Source organism: Primulina huaijiensis, chromosome 1, assembly GCF_012295235.1.
Source record: "Primulina huaijiensis isolate GDHJ02 chromosome 1, ASM1229523v2, whole genome shotgun sequence".
NCBI classification, from domain to species: Eukaryota; Viridiplantae; Streptophyta; class Magnoliopsida; order Lamiales; family Gesneriaceae; genus Primulina; species Primulina huaijiensis.
The window spans coordinates 3,489,997-3,511,381 of record NC_133306.1 but is presented as its reverse complement, the minus strand read 5'-3'; the positions used below and the strand labels follow the sequence as shown (position 1 = coordinate 3,511,381).

The 21,385-nt window shown below is 33.8% G+C and overlaps 4 protein-coding genes across 9 annotated transcripts in view; 3 read left to right on the top strand and 1 right to left on the bottom strand.

Moving 5' to 3' along the window:
• LOC140977690 (protein trichome birefringence-like 43) overlaps positions 1–18,904 on the top strand; it is a 36,417-nt gene extending 17,513 nt beyond the window's left edge. Inside the window, exons 1-5 of one of the 6 annotated variants that reach the window (XM_073442439.1) lie at positions 12,196–12,501; positions 13,806–13,977; positions 14,063–14,238; positions 14,349–14,507; positions 18,468–18,904. In XM_073442439.1, coding sequence (XP_073298540.1) covers positions 12,233–12,501; positions 13,806–13,977; positions 14,063–14,238; positions 14,349–14,507; positions 18,468–18,744 — 1,053 coding nt within the window. In that variant the 5' untranslated portion in view covers positions 12,196–12,232 and the 3' untranslated portion in view covers positions 18,745–18,904. Of the gene's footprint in view, positions 1–12,195; positions 12,502–13,805; positions 13,978–14,062; positions 14,239–14,348; positions 14,508–18,219; positions 18,379–18,467 lie in introns of those variants that run through there. The other 5 variants (XM_073442435.1, XM_073442454.1, XM_073442451.1 and 2 more) reach the window with 5 other exon arrangements.
• LOC140977665 (G-type lectin S-receptor-like serine/threonine-protein kinase SD2-5) lies at positions 2,810–5,611 on the bottom strand. The gene has a single exon (XM_073442412.1). The coding sequence runs from the start codon at positions 5,444–5,446 to the stop codon at positions 2,939–2,941; it is 2,508 nt and encodes an 835-aa protein (XP_073298513.1). The 5' UTR covers positions 5,447–5,611; the 3' UTR covers positions 2,810–2,938.
• On the top strand, positions 7,016–9,013 carry LOC140982914 (uncharacterized). Its single transcript, XM_073449726.1, has 6 exons — positions 7,016–7,179; positions 7,629–7,742; positions 7,822–8,038; positions 8,148–8,262; positions 8,408–8,569; positions 8,754–9,013. The coding sequence occupies exons 1-6, from the start codon at positions 7,075–7,077 to the stop codon at positions 8,821–8,823; spliced, it is 783 nt and encodes a 260-aa protein (XP_073305827.1). The 5' UTR covers positions 7,016–7,074; the 3' UTR covers positions 8,824–9,013.
• A 555-nt stretch (positions 18,905–19,459) lies between the features above and the next one.
• The window catches only part of LOC140977657 (elongin-A), a 5,176-nt gene continuing 3,250 nt past the window's right edge, over positions 19,460–21,385 (top strand). The window contains exons 1-4 of the mRNA XM_073442405.1: positions 19,460–19,655; positions 20,128–20,341; positions 20,432–20,569; positions 20,642–20,720. Of these exons, the coding sequence (XP_073298506.1) occupies positions 20,183–20,341; positions 20,432–20,569; positions 20,642–20,720 (376 nt within the window). The 5' untranslated portion in view covers positions 19,460–19,655; positions 20,128–20,182. The remainder of the gene's footprint in view (positions 19,656–20,127; positions 20,342–20,431; positions 20,570–20,641; positions 20,721–21,385) is intronic.

The window sequence follows — 21,385 nt, the reverse complement described above, 5'->3', positions numbered from 1 at the left end:
TTATCAATTTACCCATGATTTTTTTTTTGTTGCTGCTAAAATTTGTTACTAAAATTAGTGTATTTCTTCATAATTGCTAATGAATATTTCATATTTATATCTTATATTTTCTTTTATTTTACATATAAATAAGTCACTTTTATAACAAATTGATTTTAAAATAATAATTTTTTAATGGATTTTTTTATAATTTATTGTCTATCTTAAATGTCTTTGGATATTAATGCATATTGAATTTATCAGTTTACCCAATATTTTTCTTTGTTTGTACTAAAATTTGTTACTAAAATTAGTGTATTTTTTCATGGTTGCTAATGAATATTTATTATTTATATCTTATCTTTTCTTTTATTTTACGTATAAATAAGTCACTTTTATAACAAATTGATTTTAAAATATGAACTAAGAAGCATCGTATATTTTGTAGATATTGAAATATGTTAAAGATTATTTGTAAGAATATTTTTTTAACGTAAAATTATTCTGTGATTGCAATTTTGCAATACTTTTCTCAGATTACTTTTTTAATGAATTATTTTTAATGTGGTTTTACTACTTGTACATCTCATTGCTGGGTAGAAAACANTGCAACTTGAGTTTTCTCTAATAAGTTTAATAACCATATCCCTTATCAAATCATGTATCTTCACATGCTCTCCACAGCTTTCAAATTGGAACACACTCTCCATCATTCAAGCACATTTCAGATAATTCAAAATCCTCTCCCAATTGCATCCGAGCAATTTGACTCCCAAAGTGACACAAAGACCATCAAATAACCAGTACTTTATCACCTGTTCTGTATCAATAAGATGATCCTCTGGATATAATGCACATAACAGAATACATGAACGAGAGGTATCATCCTTTAGTCTGTCATAACTAAATCTCAAACGAGCAAAGACCTGATTCTCCATCCCTTCAGTACTTGAAGTTGAGTTCCTTAACTCACTCGATGCACTCTTCCAATGTCTAATATTGCTTTCTTTTCTCAGAGCCCTTCCAATTGTAATGAATGCCAAAGGTAAACCACCACATTCTTTTGCAACTTCCTGGGTAACATCTTGTATTCTTGGGGATGACAGTACTTCTTGACCAACCTTTTGTCCAAAAATAGGCCCACACTTCTCTTTGAGAAAGCATGTGAACTTCAATCTCGGCAACGGTCTCCATGTCATGGCATACTCTCAGTGATATATAGTAGTTATTAAAATTTTGCAAGCATTTTCACGTGAGGGAACATGTTCCAATTTCATCAAGATGAAATGCTTCCCACATGTCATCAATTATCAGCAAAAATCTTCCCGCCGCATCAAAGCACTAAATAATTCTGTAGCCCTTGACATTTCAGAATCAAAACCATCTAAACTTACCCATATTGCTTTTGTTATATCCTTTTGTAACTTTCGTATGTCAGAATCCTTAATTCTATGACAAAATGACATCATCGAAATTAGTATTTTCAGTTAAAAGCTTATTGTTGACCTTATTCCAATATTTATGTCCATCAGGTACTCCCAGGTTGACTTTAAAACCTTCCGAGGTGTCTTCCCCATTAAAGTACTTGTAGGCAAGGCCTTTCCCCTTTCTGGCAGCATTGTGACCAATGTACTTCCAGAAAAGTTTATCTGAACCAGGAGCTTGTCAACTTCAAGCATTTTAATCCTGACAAAGTTCCCTAACTTTAATCTACGGTAAACATTAGGAAAACATCTGCATAAAAAACTCTTGTTTTCTTGTTTGCATTTTAGATGAGCTAGTCTCTTTGATCTTTTGGACATTAGTCAACCGGAGATTCACTTCAGCTGTGGAACCTCTCCCTCGCAACATCCTTTCATTGTTTAACTCTGTTCTCATATCAGTTTCTTGAGCTGTAACTTGTAAGCAATTTCAGTTTCTCCTCCAGCTTTTTCACAACTACTTCAGTTTTTCTCAGATAGCTGCATTGCTCAGAAATGGTGTCATTTAAGCAGCCATATGCGCAACATGACCAGAAATTACTGAAACTAACTTAACAGGAGCTTATATGAGCCCCCCAACCAAACTGAAACAGGAAAGGAATGTTAAGAATTACTTGCACATATTCAACTGAAACAAGAACTTGCACCAGTGGATCTAGTTTTCATGTCCTTATAGTGATTTGGGAGTTCCCCAGGCTTGGGAAATACAAGTTACATTTACACAGTCGCGTTCCGCACCAGAATTTTAAAGAGAAAAAAAGGGAAACAACTGCATGTAGTTCATAATCAACAGTCCCAAACAACTACCATTCTCAATTGGCTGAAATGTATTTTTCATAAGATGAATGAATTCTACCCGTCCCACACGAAATAAAAGTAAAAAATGAACTTACATGAAGCCGCCATCAGACCATATAAATTGTACAAAGGTGTGTAAATGCTGTTAGAATAACAAACAACTTCAAGAAAGGTCAAAACTTTCTAGCTGGCTAATTAATTATAATGAAATCCCAAGCCAGGAACTTCAGGATTTTCGTATAATTATACGAAAATTAAACTTGTTGCAAAATTATGACTTAAATAATATGATATTTCTTGCATGTGCTTTCCTCTCTATTTATATAAAGAAGAGTTTTTTTTTTTAAATGAAAAATATATCCTTTTTAGTCCTCCATTTCTAACCAGGTTTTCCTCGTCCATTTTGTTTCAGAGATTATTCTTAGAGATTTATGATTCATTCCACCATTTTTTAATACCAAATTTGCAATCATAGCTTCATTTTTGTTTTAAATAATGAAGTAAAAATATGAATGTTAAATCATTTTAATTTGGGAATCATCTAACCAACAATATTTTTGACAACTATAAATATTATCCAATATAATCTATTAAATTGATTTTCAAAATTTTTAAAACATACATAAATATTACAAATTTTCAAATACACTAAACCGCAGCCGTGGGTGAATGTGATCAAATCATCGTGGCCCCGAAAGAACAGAAGGAAGTAATAGAGTCGTATCTTGATCAGAAGCAACAACCTGGATTTTGTTAACAGAGATCTGTGGATTAAAGAAGTTGTGATCCAAATCTTTCTGCACATTTTGAACTCCTTCCAACACATTGATCACCACTGACATGGCCGGCCTCTTGGCATGATCACTTTGCAAACACCATGCCGCAAGTTGCATCACTTTCAAAACTTCTGCTCCATTTGATTCGATGCCCTCGCAGCTTCTGTCGATTATATCCAGCAATCGTTCTTCCTCGGCTTTTTTCGTGAAAAGGGATAGTAAATGAGCTTCCTCCTCTGGCTTAAAGAAATCGAAATTCTTCCTGCCGCACAAAGTTTCTAAGATTACCACTCCAAAGCTGTACACATCTACTTTCTCAGTAATGATTGAACTGAGCCATTCCGGGGCGAGATAACCGGGCGTGCCTCTCATGGTGGTCACGACTTGGCTTTGGTTCCTGTTGATGAGCTTGGAAAGGCCGAAATCCGAAAGTTTTGCGTTGAAGTTCTCATCCAGAAGAATGTTTTGGGGCTTGATGTCTAGGTGAATGATCTTTTGCCTGCAATCTTCGTGGAGGTAAGCTAATCCTTTGGCTATGTCGAGTATGATTCTTCTCCTAAGATTCCAGTCAAGAGATGTGGGAGTGTAGATCCATCTGTCCAAGGATCCGTTGCACATGTATTCGTAGACTAAAAGCCTGTGGGATTTATACGCGCAAAACCCAATTAGTCTTACCAAGTTAACATGGTGGATGCTGCCAATGCTTTCTACTTCAGCTAGAAATGATTTCTTGATTTGGCCAAGTCCATCCAGACATTTCACGGCGATCCTTTCGCCATCCTTCAATGTCCCTTCGAAAACCGACCCAAATCCTCCTTCACCGAGCTTCTTAGTGAAGTTGTCAGTTGCACTCGCCAACTCCTCGTAAGAAAATCTGGTGGGCATACCTGGTACATGATCTAAATAATCCTCCTCAACTTCATCTTTTCTCTTCCTCCATCTTACATAAAAGGTCAATCCAGCAACGGCTAAAACAAATCCTCCCAAGGTGGATCCTAAGATTGGCCCTAAAAGGCTTTTCTTTCCCTCTACATTAACCGGCGATTCTGAGGCAGGGGATCCCGCAGTCTGAGCAACTTGGATTTTGACAGATACCGAAGAATTGTAGCTGATCTTGTCCTTTTCGTTATTCATCAATGAGAAGATTTGGGATGGCAAATAGCAATCCCCGTTGGAAGAATCAGAGCGATATCGAAATATAGCAGCTTTGCAGGAACAATTTTTCAAGCATGCCTGTTTACAATTATCCATACTAGTATCCTCCATGTCTGTGATAAAGGTGAAATATGTTACATCCTCGAGGTCCAAGAAACTCTGAGTTCTTGAAGCATCACAAGTCAGGGGAGTTACTTCAGAACAACCAAGATCGGGCTGCCTGTCATTTACCTGCCTAAAAGATCCCGAATTCGAGCTTGTTCTGGGGCAACTACATTGGCTATTCGAGCAAATTCCATATTTCCCACAAACCATTGGATAATTGCACTCACCAAGATAATCTGTAATAATATCAGACACTTCATTCCATCTTGTTCCCCACTCATAAACTCTAAGATGCCCATCAGGCCCCAATTTCATATACTGTGCTGATTTAGCCACAGGAACCGTTACTGAAAAATCGGGATTGCTTGGTTCAACGGAGTTTATATATAACTGCAGACTCCCATTTTGAAATTTAACATAACTGGCTTCTTTGTTTTGCTTAGTGCCAACATCCAAGATTTCATAGTACACCTGTGGAGGATCCGACTCTATCGAAGCTCTCAAGCCCTGTGGTGTCATCGATAAATTGAACAGACCCCCTTCTGTCCAATTAGTTGAAGAAACACTAGCGGTGAGACTTTTACCTGATATCAAGATCTGCCCCGGAACCAAAGCATCCGTCGGATAATCAAAAGATTGCCAAATTACCGCATTTTTGGAATCAAAGAGAACAAGATTTCCAATTTCTGTCATGTTCATGCCTGCAACTGACAAACCGGTGGTGTTTGTAGACCACACCAATAACCCATCGGCATCTCTGAGCTCCAAATCACCTTCTGCCGTGAGCTCCAAAGTCGAATTAATTGGAACGGGATTGTCCCGATTAGCAGACCACACGACCTGCGGGAATCCGCTTGCAGGAGAAGTGATGCCTCCACCACTGTTGGTTTGGACAATAAAAATGGCAAACAGGTATGTGTCGCAATTCCCATTACAATAGAACCCACAAGCATATCTTGGACCAAAAGTTCCTCTGAGAAGTATGGCTCGAACCGTCGAAGAATCTATAAAGTCCACAGAATGATTTGCAGTGACACTGTTGATCCATCTTGTGGAGAGTTTAGCAGTTGGGTAATCATACGGCTGAGAGATTACACAGGCAGGATAGCAGCAAGTCAGTATGGTCAAAAATACAATCCAATGTGGAGACATGATCGTATCTTTGGAGGCTTTTGAAGCAAAAAATCAGTGAAGAAAAATATACATATGCATTGATCAAAGAGGAACACCAGGAGATTTGAATGAGTAATCGATGCTCGGTTTCTTGTATTTTTTATTGGCATGAGAACCATTGCACATGGCCGATAGGTGAGAACACAACTCTAAGTGTTGAATAATCTAAAACGAAATTTGACTATTTTTCAATTTATAATTATAATAATATTTACTTGAATTCATCGGAGTCACTTTTCATGACTTCGGTTCCGTCTTGCATTTTGTTTACAAGTAAAAAAGTAGAGATTTGTTTCTTTGGAAATGTCGATAAACAAGTCACTTTTTACTGTTAATCATTAGATTTTCCTATCATACATCACTTCATTCAATTATTTCAAATTTATTGGATACCCAAATCTACTCCTTTCTTCCATTCTAATTAACATCAATTTAATCACGTTAAGATCAATTTAATCACGTTTTCGTATTTCAATTGAATATTTTTTATTTTTTATTATTTTATTCATCAAACATATGAGAATCCAACAACGATTTTATAATAAAAAGAAGAAATCTTTCTCGCTCAATCACTTTGTTCCTCATTTTTCTAAAATCATAAAAGTATTTTTCAAATTTGAATTTGTTCATTAGGAATATGGGTCTTCTACTTTATTTTTGACGAATTCTTTAAGTCCAAAGTGTGTCCAACTAAGAAAAATATTAACCGAGTAAAGAATTTTATTTTTATTTAATTAAAATATCTCCCACTTAATGCAAACTTTTCTTCACCAAGCTCAAATTAAATATGATTTGATCAAATTAAATGTGATTTGGTCAAACTTATGGTTGACGCCATTCTTGAGTGAGCTGGAGCCAACCATCCTATCCACTAAACTGGCTATAAGCTATCGCTTCCTGTCAATATATTAAAAAAACATTCAAGAAGATGGAGTATTTAGGTGAGCCAATCATCAGGAGTTTGATTTCTCGTACCAACATCATATTGTATTATCCAATCACATATGAATACCCTTAATTTCAATTTATCTAGTTAACGTGATTTACAAAATATTATCTTCGATTATATTTGTGTATAGTAAAGTTCCTGGAAACCTCCAGCCAGACGAGAGGGTATTTGCTTATAGTAACTTTATCATGTAGTCAACGTCAACCAAATGAAGAAGGTTATTTACCCAGTAAAATATGAGGATTGGTTGATTCAATCCTAGCAACAATTTGAAATAAATATCGATTAAAAATATCATCCACGAGCTAATTTAAATTAATATATTCCTCATTATTTAATAATTATCTTACGAATATTTAATGGTGTGGAATAATTGTATATTTTAGAAGGAAGATATTTGCAAAAGTCGTAGAATTAAGTTTTTCCTATACAATTTTATAAAAATTATTTTAAAAAAAATATGTATTTGAATCATTATTCTATAAATTATTTTTATATTTAACGATTTTTAAAATAATTGTGAAAACGAAATGTACAGAGCGCTCGAAAGTTCTCCAAAAATATCGGCAAATTGCATCAAATCAAAGCATCCCCAGAAATATCCACTCTCTACTATATCTTCACTTCGCTGTGTAGAAAATTAGAGAACAGAAACAAAATGGAGGATAATGATCATATGGTGAGACGAAGAGCGAATGTTATTGCGGCTCATTTGGTCTCTCACGAAGATATATCTGCGAGTGCCACCCATGTTTTCCCCATGGTATGATATCTTCTTCCATTTCTTGTTTATAGCGTAGATTGAATCGAGTGGTTTGTCATTATATATGGTCTTCTGTTGATTCTCGACTGCATTTGGTTAATTGTTTTGAAGCTTTTTATTTGTTGTATGGTTTTACTTTTATAAGAGAATAATGATAACAGTGTGTGAGAATTGAAGAATCCATTATTATTAATGTATCAAGGTACATGGATTAGTTATAAACCTGATTTTGATTATTGCATTGCCTGAAATAAGACTGTCCTTGCATAATGGAAAAATGAAAAAAGAATGCTCTCAAGAAAAGTTTGAGATTCAATTGTGACGAACGGCCATTTCTCAAAACAAAAGTTGTTATAGAATAAGTTTGGTTCGATCCAATGCTTCTGTTATTCTTGATTCAGTTCTTATTGAACTAATTTTTTGTGCTCGTGCTTGACTTGTTCTCTCAGAGCTGCAGCAACAGTCTGAATTCTGCCACGCGGAGAGGTGACAACAGAACGTATTTTGCTCGGCAAGGGTCTAGTTCTCAAGGTTGTTTCATGAGGCAAGCTTCACGTGTGCAGGTGTGAAATATGTCTGCTATATTTCTAGAGTTTTATTTGTTTGACGGAAGTGGTAAACTATGTTATCGACCTTGGACAGGACCATGCACAACATAGCTTGCCTTTAAAATCCACTAGTTGTGGAAACAAGGGATCTAAACCACCCATGTTTTCTAGACCTGCTCAGGTCGAATTCCGTATTCCCACAGACCCTCCTCTGGAAGCTCCATTGTTTGCTCGGCCGAACCCAAAATCTAAATGTAGGCAACCCCAGTTTCATACAAGTGAAAGTATTACACACGATTTTGCATCAAAGAGTAAGTACTTGACTGAACTCGATTTTTGTTTCTTTAAAATGTGTGCTGTATCTATGTATTTAACCTAAACAAGGCCTACATTATTCGGTTTATTCGGATCATGCTGCAGGCTTTAAGTGGTCGCCAAGAATGAATGTTGAAGAATCCGGATACAACCATTTTGTTACACTAGAAATTCCAGGCGTCAGTTCTGACAGCATAAAGGTAGAGGTCAATGAGAAAAGGTAAGAAATGAACATCTAACGAACTTTAGCTTTCAACTAGTTGGGTTTCGACTCAACTTTTTGTTTGAGATATCGCTTCTCGCGTAATACCTGTGAACTGCTTCTTTTAGTTTTAATTAACGAGAAGCGATCTGTTCTCTTACAGCTTGATAGTAAGCGGCAATCGATCAACCTTGTCTTGCGGAGCTGGAAGTTGTAATTCGAATAAATCTGCTTTCCATAAACAAGAGATTGCACAGGGACCATATCAAGTAATTTGGCCTCTCCCAACTGATGCAAACAAGGAGAATGTCTCAGCCGAGATACAGTAAGTTTAAGGCATTCATACTTGATGACAAGGCACCTCAATTTGTGGGTGTTTTTTCAGGTTTCTGTTAATTGCTAGCTGTTTGTTAATTGCTAGCTGTGAAATTTTAAGTTACCGTATGTGTTTAAATTTCAATGGCATGTTCCATAGGGTGCTGATTCTTGTGAGTATTTTTTTGGCGCAGGGATGGACTACTGAGGATTACAATTCCCAAACTTTCTGGTCTACGGTGGCTGCGGAAGGCACGCATATAGGTTATATAGGCTATGCATGTAGCAAGACTCGCTGAGAACTCAAATATTGTGCGACACTTGATCTTGCATTCCTTTTCTATTACTGGTCGATGGCTAGTTTATAGGTCGTGTGAGACCCTTCCCATCGATGAGATTGTAATCACAAGTAATGGTGATTAACGAGTGATAATAAAGATTAAAAGTTGCATTATATCATTTATTTGATAGAATAATATTTTTAAGAAGAGGTTAATGGTAATTCATAGGTGTCTTTAAGAGGAGATAATGATCATGAATAATAATATTTAAGATGACATAAATGACCATGAACTGAGTGACTATTCACCTCACACTCTTATAAGTAGAGCGACACATGTAAACAAATCACACCAAAATTTCGAGAAAGATTAATGTCAAATATCGAGCCAAAGTTTTATCCTATACGAGTATCACAGGTTTTTCGTTTAGACGACCGATTAGAGAAAAATCAGCAATTTCTTCAAGTTTTTGGAGCACATTTCGGTAAGTGAGTTTTATATTTTAACTCGAGATATATGTTTTAAAATCAACCAGCATATGTGTATTATATGTTTTTAAAATCTGATTTTTGAAATTTGTATTTCCAAAGCATTGAAATTTTGTAAACTAATGGTATAAATATATATTCTGAACATTTCTGATTTTTGATTCCTGATTCTCGGCCTCACCTTTTAGAGGAGAGAACATATAAGTGATTGATATTAGTTAGTCATAAAATTCATAATTTGTTCAGTGCATAATTCAGATACATTTTTATTCCTGAAAAGAATATTTCTGTATATATATTTTATTATTGTTTTTGAAAAAAAAATTGATTTTAAAGGTTGGGAAAGATTCACTTTCTCACTAAGTGACGATCATATCATTCACTCACTAACCTCCTTTCAGATAAAAATGAAGATCAATTAAAAGATGAATAATATATCCAAATTTGATATGGTAAGAAATTATGTGATTGTGACACAATGTCGGTATCATACATCTCAATCTCGAGGCATGAGAGTTGATCTGACATCTATGATCTATGTCTCAAGTTTGATACGAGATATCGGGTTCGAGATCGGTAGTGAAATAAAAAAAAAAAAGAAAAAAAAAAGAAAAGGTTATGCTATGTCCCATGACGAGATATGAGATGAACAAGAAATGACTGTTGTTATTTATTCATGAATTGACGTAATAACAACTTTTAATATAACACGGCACTTTCGATAATTGAAACACCTAAAACATCTATTCGGGTTTTTTACATACTAAATTTTAAAAAATAAATTGAATTACACTAACCATGAATATGGTCTATCATGGTCATGGGGTCTATGCCTCAGCATATCGCTGTTGCATCACATATTTGGGCACTAATTTTATTTTACTTTTTTTGAAAAAAATTAATAATTTCCACAGGGCACCAGCGAAATAGTGTAATATTTGGCAATCGGTTCATCTATATTTCAAAATATTATTATTTTTCTAAAAAACATAGTTATTATTTTCTTTCAGTTCATTATGCAAGTATCATAATTTATCATTCCAGTAGATACTTGTATCTATATTATACTGTTGTAATAATGCATAAAACCTTTAGGCATAATTTGGTACACTGGATAACTAAATAATTAATAACTTATCATCCTTTATTCCATGTTTGATTCATTTTTTAATAGCCCATAAAAATTGGATGAGCCCGTGATAATGGTGGTTCACTATGGGAGAAGACATCCCTCTAATGTGTAGGGATATCTACATGATAAATAATAAATTATATGAAATGACATTATTGCCTTCATTTCTCAAGCATTGGGATTTAAATTAGTTTTATATATTCCTTCGAAAAAAATTTGTTATTGATATTGTGTTAGGACATACATAATTTATATAATTTTAAAAATATATTTTGGTTATTAAAATTTAAAACTAAATAGTTAGTATTAAAATGAATCTATATTATTTACTAAACTTGAAATATTTCAAAATTTTGCCAATAATTTATTTTAAAATATCCATAATCAAATTATAAACTCACGAAACAATAAAAAAATTAAAACGTAAAATATAAATAAAATAAATATATAAAAAGTAAAAAACGAACTAGCGTATTGGACACATCAAATTAAAAATTTTAAATATATAAGATTATTTGATAAAGAATTTATTTATAATTGTTTTATGAATATGAAACATATATATACATACAAGCATATATATCGTAATTTAAGAATTGAGATATGCAAGTGCATGATCTCGATAACAATGAAAAATAAAATTTTTATGATAAGGTTAATTTTGTCATTACAATCTAATATATAAATTTAATCACTCTTATTAAAATCATACCAAACATTAAATATAATATCATACATCTTAGTTATCCTTATATTATATATCACAAGTTTATCCTATCATGTGTACCAAACTATGCATTAGAGTAACTACATTGATAACTTACTTGTATTTATTTTATACTCTTGTAATAATGCATAAAACATTTAGAGTAACTACATTGATAACTTTAATGAATGTACAAATCAAATACTTTTAAAATATATTTTTTGAAAAATATACTTTTAAAATAAACATCATATTATATACACACAAACGCATAATATTTGTACACAAAAACTCCTATGAGACATCTCACGGGTCAATTTTGTGAACATGATATTCTATATGGGTCATTCACGAAAAAATATTATTTTTTATATCAAATATGGATATGATTGATTCGTCTCACGAATAAAGATTCGTGAAACCGTCTTATGAAAAACCTACTTATATTTGTATATTACGTTACAGTGCAATGAGTATGAATTGCCGCTAGTTTGAATTATGAAACACCAAGTGAAAACATTAACTCTGGAAAACAAAAATATGAAATATAATACTGTACATTATGGACCTAAAATTTACTAAATTAAAATTATAGGACATATCAGATATATGAAATCCATGTTGAAATATTAAATCGAATACTATATATCACAAATTTACAGAAAAACTCACTAAATATATCATTTATACTAAAACCAAATACATAATTAGCCGATAATGTGTAATCTCACTTTGGCCAATTATTTACCCACTAATACTCTCCATGTATATATCTATATGTATTTTTAAAAACACACACTTAATTAGCCAAAAAGTACCCATTAATCTCATTTTTTTTAGCACATCTTCACCTTGAAATCTCTGAATTTATATTTGAATTATTAATTCCACATATAAAAAAAAACCCGTCAAAGATTTTACATAAAACACACGTATGATTTACTTAATATTGATGACAATTAAATATTAAATGTATCTTGTGAGACTTAAAAGTCTTCCACGGTACTGCAATACTATAAATATGGCCTCTTTTTGACACCTTAGAAGCAATACAACAGTCCTTACAATGGGATTAATCACCGATACTTCTCTTGCTGCGTTGCTTGTGCTAAATATTATTTTCCTCATTAACAACGTTGCGAATTCCAAATTTTCGGAGAAGGGGTGTGATCTCTACCAAGGAAACTGGGTTTACGATGATTCCTATCCTCTCTACGATCCCTCCGAATGCCCTTTCATCGAACATCAGTTCGACTGCAAGAAAAACGGTCGACCCGATCAAGATTACTTGAAATACAAATGGAAGCCAAATGAGTACGGATGCGTGCTACCAAGGTAATTAATTATATTAATCATCAAATGTTTTATTCGTGGATGCATTTTTTGATCAATATTAAGCCAAGATTTTATCATAATAAAAAAATATTTGAGATTTTAAAATTTTCTTCTATTGAACACATCGACTTCGAAGTTGTGTTTGTTTGTTAGCATATTGTTGTGAGGTTGTTTTCATGGCTTGTCACTTTTAGTAGTGGTTGCTGCTTTAATTTGCATGACTTTAATTATTTTCATATCTATCTTGTATTATTTTCTTTTTTCAAGAAGTTTAATTTGATTTTTTTATACGAGTTGCAACAATTCATATTAATATGAATTAATGGCGAAATTAGTTGACTCTTTTTAGGCAAAAACTTGTGTGAGACGGTTTCACCAGTCGTATTTTGTGAGACGGATCTCTCATTTGGGTCATCCATGAAAAAGTATTAATTTTTTTTGTGAATATCGGTAGGGTTGACCCGTCTCACAGATAAAGATTCGTGAGACCATCTCACAAGAAAACTACTCATCTTTTTATTATTGACAAAAAAAACGGAAGAGTTAGAATTTTATTATAGGCTCTCAACCAACGTATGTTTAACTATATATGGTTTGGTTCGACGATGACAAAAATTAATCGCCTTCTTTGAATAACTAACAAAAATATTAATAAATCAGTTTCGATTTTTTGGTTTGGTTGATTTTAATATTAATTCAACCCGTGACAGACTAAAACTCGAGAAAATTAGGTTATAATTTCTTACATTGTGCATGGTTTGAAATCAGGATTTTGTAGTCACAAGAGAAGAAAATGGAACGACTAAAATTTGATTAGATTTTATTTTAATTCACATCTCGGTGTTATAATCAACATCAACCACAAATTTTTTTTTAGCAGAAATATATGTAGTCAAGATCATTCGTTACGATAGGACACTCGTAATTAAGGAGGGGGCCAAAAATTAATTTCTTGGTTGTGTGTCTCATAATTATTACTGATTGAATTAAACATAAATAATAAACATATAATTAGCATGAAAAACGCACGACCATTAGAGCAAGATTAATCCCTTATATAAGAAAATTCTTTTCGAATTTTCTGAAAAATATTTTAATTTCAACTCAGAATTATATATTTACATAATATTAAAATATATATAAAAAAAATTATTTACAAATTTTGCTTTGTGTAAGTTGGTGATGTATTTGAGCTAGGTTGAGATACACAAATATTTTACTGACTTTTTTATATATTTTATTTTAGTTTGGCGCGTCAAGAAAATAAATTTAAGGTGCGGAGTGGATTTGTCGTTGAAATGCAGGTTCGACGGCGTGGAGTTTTTGAGAAAATTGAAGGGGAAGAGTCTGATATTTGTGGGAGATTCACTTAGTCTGAACCAGTGGCAATCTCTTACGTGTATGCTTCACGTAGCAGTACCCCATGCCACATACATATCAGAAAGAACCGGTGGCCTCTCAAATTTCACTTTCCCTGTGAGATCATTTTATTCATGACGAATATTGGTAGTATATACTGTTTTACCATATATGTTAATTTGTGTTGAATCATGTTAATCAGGAGTACGAAGTTTCCTTGTTGTTCTTCCGAAACGCATTCCTCGTCGACATCACGAAAGATGAGAGTGGGAGGGTATTGAGGTTGGATTCCATCAGCACCACTAAGATCTGGGCTGACATGGATATCATGATCTTCGACACCTGGCATTGGTGGCTTCACACTGGCAGAAAACAACCGTGAGTGTACATGTGTGTGTGTGTGTCTATATATATATATATATATAGACACACACATTAATATGATTTGCTACTTGAAATGTTATTTTGTTTTTCATAATCTGCTGCAGGTGGGATTTGATTGTGTATGGGAATTCTAGCTTTCCAAGCATGGATCGTATGACAGCATATAAAATAGCACTGAATACTTGGGCTACGTGGATAGATTCCAATGTGGATCCAACAAAGACCAGAGTGTTTTTCCAGGGTGTTTCTCCTGATCATGCCAGGTATATATATATATACACTAGAAATAATGCACGTGCGTTGTACGTGAGAAACATATGTTGAAGTAATTAGAATTTGAAATAAAATTAGTTAACTCAACAAAAAACAATGATAATAGTATTGTAAATTTTGACAATTCGTGTTAATTAACATATGTAACTAAAACATATGTAACTAATTTGGAAAAAAACATATTTTTTTAATTTTAAAAAAAGATTTGGATTAGTAAAATTTTTATCATATCTTTTTTATCATATTGTTTTATTTTGTTATTTATCATATTCTCTCAATAATGTATATATTTTATTATAATATTCAATTATTAGAATCTCTTTTGACAATCATCGATATGCAATTTTTTATTTACAATGTTGTTTGATTATTATTCTCTTTCATGTAAATTGACAACAATTTCTACTGGATGATTTTACTTTCCTAGTCACCTTTAATTTATTAGACACTTATACTTGATAATATTTCGGAAATTCGGTTTTCAAATTAAAAAAATTCGGTTATATCGGTTAATTCGATCGGTTCGGTACGTCAAAATTTTGAAATCGACTAATCGAATTAACTGATATAATAAATATTATTATTTAATAAATTCTTATTGTTTATCAATTTTAATATATATTTTTATTTTTAATTTTTAAATCAGCCCTAATTCTAAAGAAAAATTTGTGATGTATGTGATTTTATGTTTTTATGCATTTGTGTAGATTGTCGTGTTCAAAAAAATTACATATATAATTAAAGTTAAATCATAATTTTTTTAAAAAACTAATCGGTTAATTCGGTCACCAACCGAATTAACCGATTTTAATTCGGTTCGATTTTCATCGGTTATGAAAATTAATTCTGTCGGTTCGGTTATTGCTAAATATTTCGGTTCGGTCCGGTTATGACTAATTCGGTTCGGTTCGGTCGGTAACAGAACCGACCGAATGCTCACCCCTAATTATTATAACAATATATCATCACATAAAAAGTACTGATGGATTGATTAAATGTTGTCATTTATTTGCAATTTATAATAATAATATTTTTGACAATAAATCATCTTTTTACTGACTCTTATGACACTTATTAGCACAATCAAATTACTAATGTCATATCGGTATTACCTCAAGAAAAATAATATATTTAGTTTTTCTAATTGTTTAAATATCTTAACGGGAACATTTGTGTACCCTTATCTTGAGAAAAATTCATTACATTTATAAAGTTTGAACGATAAATATAACTTTATAGTATACATTTAATTTGGAAACTGAATTCATTGTATGACAAACACTTCTTCCATTTCTATTTTTTGTGTAACCCAAAAGAGTTAATATTGTTCTCTTTTATCTTCTCCAATTCATTGTAAAAAGTTATAAAAAAATTTTATATCTAGNGAAGAAATCTATATGCTCCAGCCAGAAGGTTTTGCGGAAAAAGGCAAAGAGAACTTGGTTTGCAGGTTGAACAAATCTCTGTACGGTCTCAAACAGGCGCCGAGATGTTGGTACAAGAGATTTGATTCCTATATCATGAGCCTCGGATACAACAGACTGAGTGCAGACCCTTGTACGTATTTCAAGAGGTCTGGTGATGATTATATCATTTTGCTGTTGTATGTGGACGACATGTTGGTAGCAGGCCCCAACAAAGATCAGGTCCAAGGATTGAAGGCACAGTTGGCTAGGGAATTTGATATGAAGGACTTGGGACCAGCAAACAAGATTCTAGGGATGCAAGTTCACCGAGACAGAAGTAACAGAAAGATTTGGCTTTCCCAGAAAAATTATTTGAAGAAAGTCTTGCAACGCTTCAACATGCAAGATAGTAAGCCAATTTCGACCCCTCTTCCTGTTAACTTCAAGTTATCCTCCGAGATGTGTCCTAGCAGTGAAGCAGAGAGGATAGAGATGTCTCGAGTACCATATGCATCAGCAGTGGGAAGTTTGATGTTCGCTATGATCTGTACAAGACCGGATATTGCTCAAGCAGTGGGAGCAGTTAGTCGGTATATGGCGAATCCTGGACGAGAGCATTGGAGCACTGTTAAGAGGATCCTTAGATATATTAAGAGTACCTCGAATGCTGCATTATGTTATGGAGGATCGGATTTTACACTCAGGGGCTATGTTGATTCAGATTATGCAGGTGATCCTGATAAGAGAAAATCTACTACTGGTTATGTGTTTACACTTGCAGGGGGAGCAGTAAGNTGTAGAATGCTTCTAAATTTAAAAATCGAGTAACATGTAAGGGATCAATTCAAAACTAAAAGTTGATGCAACATGTTTCTTATAGCTTTACAATCGAATAATATAGGATCGAGCGTTTGTCGTTTTACCAAAAGCTATAACTGATGGTAACTATGTNATCCAGCCTTTCATTCTAGGACAAAACATATTGGAGTACAATTTCACTTTGTGCGGGAAGTAGTAGAAGAAGGAAGCGTGGATATGCAGAAGATCCATACGAATGATAACATAGCTGATTTTTTGACCAAGCCGGTGAACACTGATAAGTTCGAGTGGTGTAGATCCTCAAGTGGTCTAGCGGAAACGTAAACAGCATGGAATGGCAAGATTGAAAGGATGTGTGGAGATGTGTTTGATTCTCAATCAAATCTCCAAGTGGGAGAAATGTTGGTAGAAAAGTCAAGAATGGCAGGAGGCAGCAAAACGCGGGTTGGCAATATCGAGGAAATATGAATACGCGTTTTTAACGCGTATTCACACGGACAAGAGGCTCTATAAATAGAGCTTCCCCCTTCATTCCGAAATCATCCCTTCTTCGAATTTTCTCTCATCTTATAATATTCTATAATATTTGTGAGGTGTTTGTTCTTCTGTATTAAGAGAGTGTGTTCTCTTTGGAAACACAGTGAGTGAGTTGTACACCGCAAAATATTATAGTGGAAATTCTTTTCATCTTGCCCGTGGTTTTTACCCTAATAATTTTTAGGGGTTTTCCACGTAAATCTCGGTGTCCAATTTATTCTTTATTTTCGGGTTTTATTATCTCAAATTCCGCACGTGGGACCAACACCCAGGTGGTCTGGGCTGGTCTCCCCGATGGTCTGGCCTGGTCTGCCCGGGTGGTCTGGCCTGGTCAGTCCGGGTGGTCTAGACTGGTGCTCCGGGTGGTCTGGCCTGGTCAGACAATCTGCACACACTCAACAAGATAATGTCAGGGGCGGGCGTCGGAAGGGTTTCCGGTGTAGCCACTGTGACGCTCAAGTCATTACAATGTTCACCAAGTAGAGAGAGATTTTATTGAATGCAGTAAATTGCAATGTCTGTTTAAATGAACAAACCTGAGTATTTATAGAGGAGAATATGACCTCGATTATAGTGCATGAACACTGTTCCTGATCTGACAGCTGCCCATGCCCTGTACTCTGACAATTGCCCATGCCATGTACTCTGACAATTGCGCATGTCCTGTCATCTGTTAATAGGCATGGCGACCCCTACTGTTCGGGTCTTGTCATGAGAACTGATTATCATGCTAATGATGTATGGTGACCCATACTGGTCGGGTGACCTGAACCTTGTCCGGATGAAAGTACCCTGGTCGGGCTGGAGGAACCCTGGTCGGGCTGGAGGACCCTGTCTAAATTTTACCCATGCTCTACTCTTTACAACGAATTTGTCTTGTTTTAATTTTTGNAATTGGCTAGCAGCTTAAATATTTATTTTGTTTTTCATGATTCTGCAGGTGGGATTTGATTGCGTATGGGAACACCAGCGTTGCAGACATGGATCGCGTGACAGCATATACAATAGCGCTGAATACTTGGGCTGCGTGGATTGATTCCAATGTAGATCCAAGAAAGACCAGAGTGTTTTTCCAGGGTGTTTCTCCTGATCATGCAAGGTACGCAATACCATCATTAATGATTCTAACTGCCACTTTTTTTTATAATTATAATTATAATTATAATCCCTGCTATATATGATTTTCAGCAGGCAAGGATCAAGTGCCCGGGACTGCGTGGAACAAACGCAGCCACTGAGAAACGAAGTCGGCCCCAATCCAGCAGAGAGAGCGCTGGAGGAAGTCCTGAGTTTGATGCAAAAACCAGTTTATCTACTGAATATTACTATGCTTTCGCAGCTGAGGATCGACGGGCATCCTTCCGTTTACGGGCAGGGAGGTCACCGTTTACCGGACTGCAGCCACTGGTGCATCGCTGGGGTTCCTGATATCTGGAATGAACTCTTGAATGCTGCACTTGACTGATGAAATATGACTCCAGACCAAACATTACTATATATGTAGAATAAACACATTTTTATTTATTTTCTTTATAATAAATTACTGGTGTGTAATTGATGCAATAATTATTTCATTGTAATATAACTTTTGATGCAACATCTATTCTTTATTAAAAAAAATTTATTTTTTTTATTGTTTTAGATTTTCGTATGTGTGTATGTATTTAAACACTTTTTAAGGCGAAACTTGGTTTAAATAAATTAAGCATATATTTTTTAAAGACAAAATTGCATTTTTTTTATCTTATATAATTATCTATTTACGATTTTGGTCATTTATGTTGTCAAATTTCAAACTTAATTTGTTATTTTTGTTTTTCTTGTAGTTTTAGTCATTTTTTGATGTGACAATGATGTGACCTTTATGTGTACAATGTCACATTATTCTCCCGATGTAAAGAATTAAAATTACCAAAAAATAAAAAAATGTAAGATTAATATTGAAATTTAACATATACAAGACTAAAATCACAAAAATGTAAATATATAGGACTAAAAATGCAATTTTTTTATTTTAAAAACGATTTTTTATTTTCGAGGAAACTTTATGATTGAAAATTGAGATGTTACCCTTAAAACACTAAAAATAAATCCAAATATATATGTAATAGTACATATGTATTAAATTTTTTTTTAATAAACCCATATATAAAAAAGAAAATGTTCAGCTTTAACGGTAAATCTCGTGTCCTAACCGAACCAAACCCATTGGGCCCAAACACGCCATCCTTCAAAATTCCAACCAAATCGTTCGTTCGCCGGATAATCGTGTCATTTTTTTCTCCAGAAAATTATCTGCTTATTTAGAATCTGTAACAATTTACTGATTTATTCCATATTTGCTCCCATATTCCACAAGTCCGATCACGCGACAAGGTATGTGTAATCCTTGATTTTTTGTGGAAGTGCGTTTTTTCTGTTCTTTTTGGTTTACGTTAATTATTATCTGGTTGATGCAATTCAATCTAATCCGATTCGGTTCTTGAGCAATCGGGTGGTTGAATGGTGTTTGGTTTTTTTTTTCGTTCCTTGTTAATTGATTGACTAGCTGTAGTGATGATGGATGGCGTTTTTATCGGCTTTCTCTTAGTTTGTGTCTGTGTCAGCTGGTGAACCTGTAATTAATTATTGGTATTTTTGTGGGCTGTATTGAATCGCTATTTAGCTTCATCTATAGAGCAATTGATTTTCCATCCATGGCATAAAGGAATCATACTTCAAAATTTATGATTCAGCAGCTATGATTTCTTGTTTTTGATAATGGAATGACAAATAACTTATACTAATACTTGCTATGAGTATCTGAAGTTTCATTTTCTTCTCCTTTTGGAAAAACTGGTTTTCGCAGGAGGTGTGAGGGGACAATAGCACATCTAGCGTTGTCAGGAACAACTTCAACGACGATGGATAACGTACCTTCTTTAGTTGATTTATGCATTCAGGTGGCAATAGATAACGTTAGATATCTAGGAGATGTTGGAGAGACAGACTTTCATCTCCTAGAGCGCATTCTACCCCACTGTACACTTGACCAATTGATGCATATTGAGAACACTACAAAAGTAATATTTCTTTGCGATCCATTTTTCGATTCTTAGATATACTGCTACATTTTCTACAGTTAAATGATGATCTAAACTTTGTTGTTGCAGGGGAGAGATCTAAGCCCTGCAACAGATGAGCTGTGGAAAAAGTTTTACGTGCGCCAATTTGGCATTGAAAGTGCCAATCTTGTGGTTGAGAGGATGGGACAGAAACGAGTAATCTTTAAATGGAAACAATTGTACAAGGTAATTGACTTTCTGCCTACTTGTTTATGAACAATTGCAGAGTTATCCTTCTTGATGTGTTGCTTTATGTAGGCAAAGCTAAAAGATAGAGAAGAGGCAACACAAAAGTCTCTCGACCGAATAAAGAAAAGATATCAAGAAGAGGATGCTAGTAAGCAGTTTTTACATATTCGTTGACGTTCCAAAGTTTGTTTATATGCACCAGTCACAAATATAGGATGCATCCATAAAATGAAGTTACTTCACCTCGACTCATCTTTGCATAGTCTTGTACCATGGTGCGGTCAATTGTATGAAGCCTTTTAATTCGATCAATAACTAGGCTCTGGATATCTTCATCTACCTAATGGAGGCTTTGTCATTTATGATAACCACCTTTATGTTTCCATTACTATTTTTTGGAATAAATTTAACTTTTGTGAATTAAAATTGATGTATTTAATTGAAGATGAGTTAATAACCTCTAACTCAAGTAACAATTGGTTTTAAGACTTAAATTAAAGACACTTAATCAAGAGTAAAATTAAATACACTTAATGAAGACTTAAATTTAAAATGTAAATCTTGAAAACAGTGTTGGAGGACATATAGTCTCCGGACTATATATTTCATGTTCCAATTCTATAAACGTGATAATAATTGTTGAGTTTAAATCTTGTAAATTAGATAGGATAATATTTCTTTATGATTTTTTGGAGATTTTTTTATCTACTTGTGATCTATATAATATGTATTACTCTGATGAGATAATATATCAAAATTTTCTTCTCATTTTTACATGGTATTAGAGCCAGAGGGTTTTCCCAATCGTTTTTT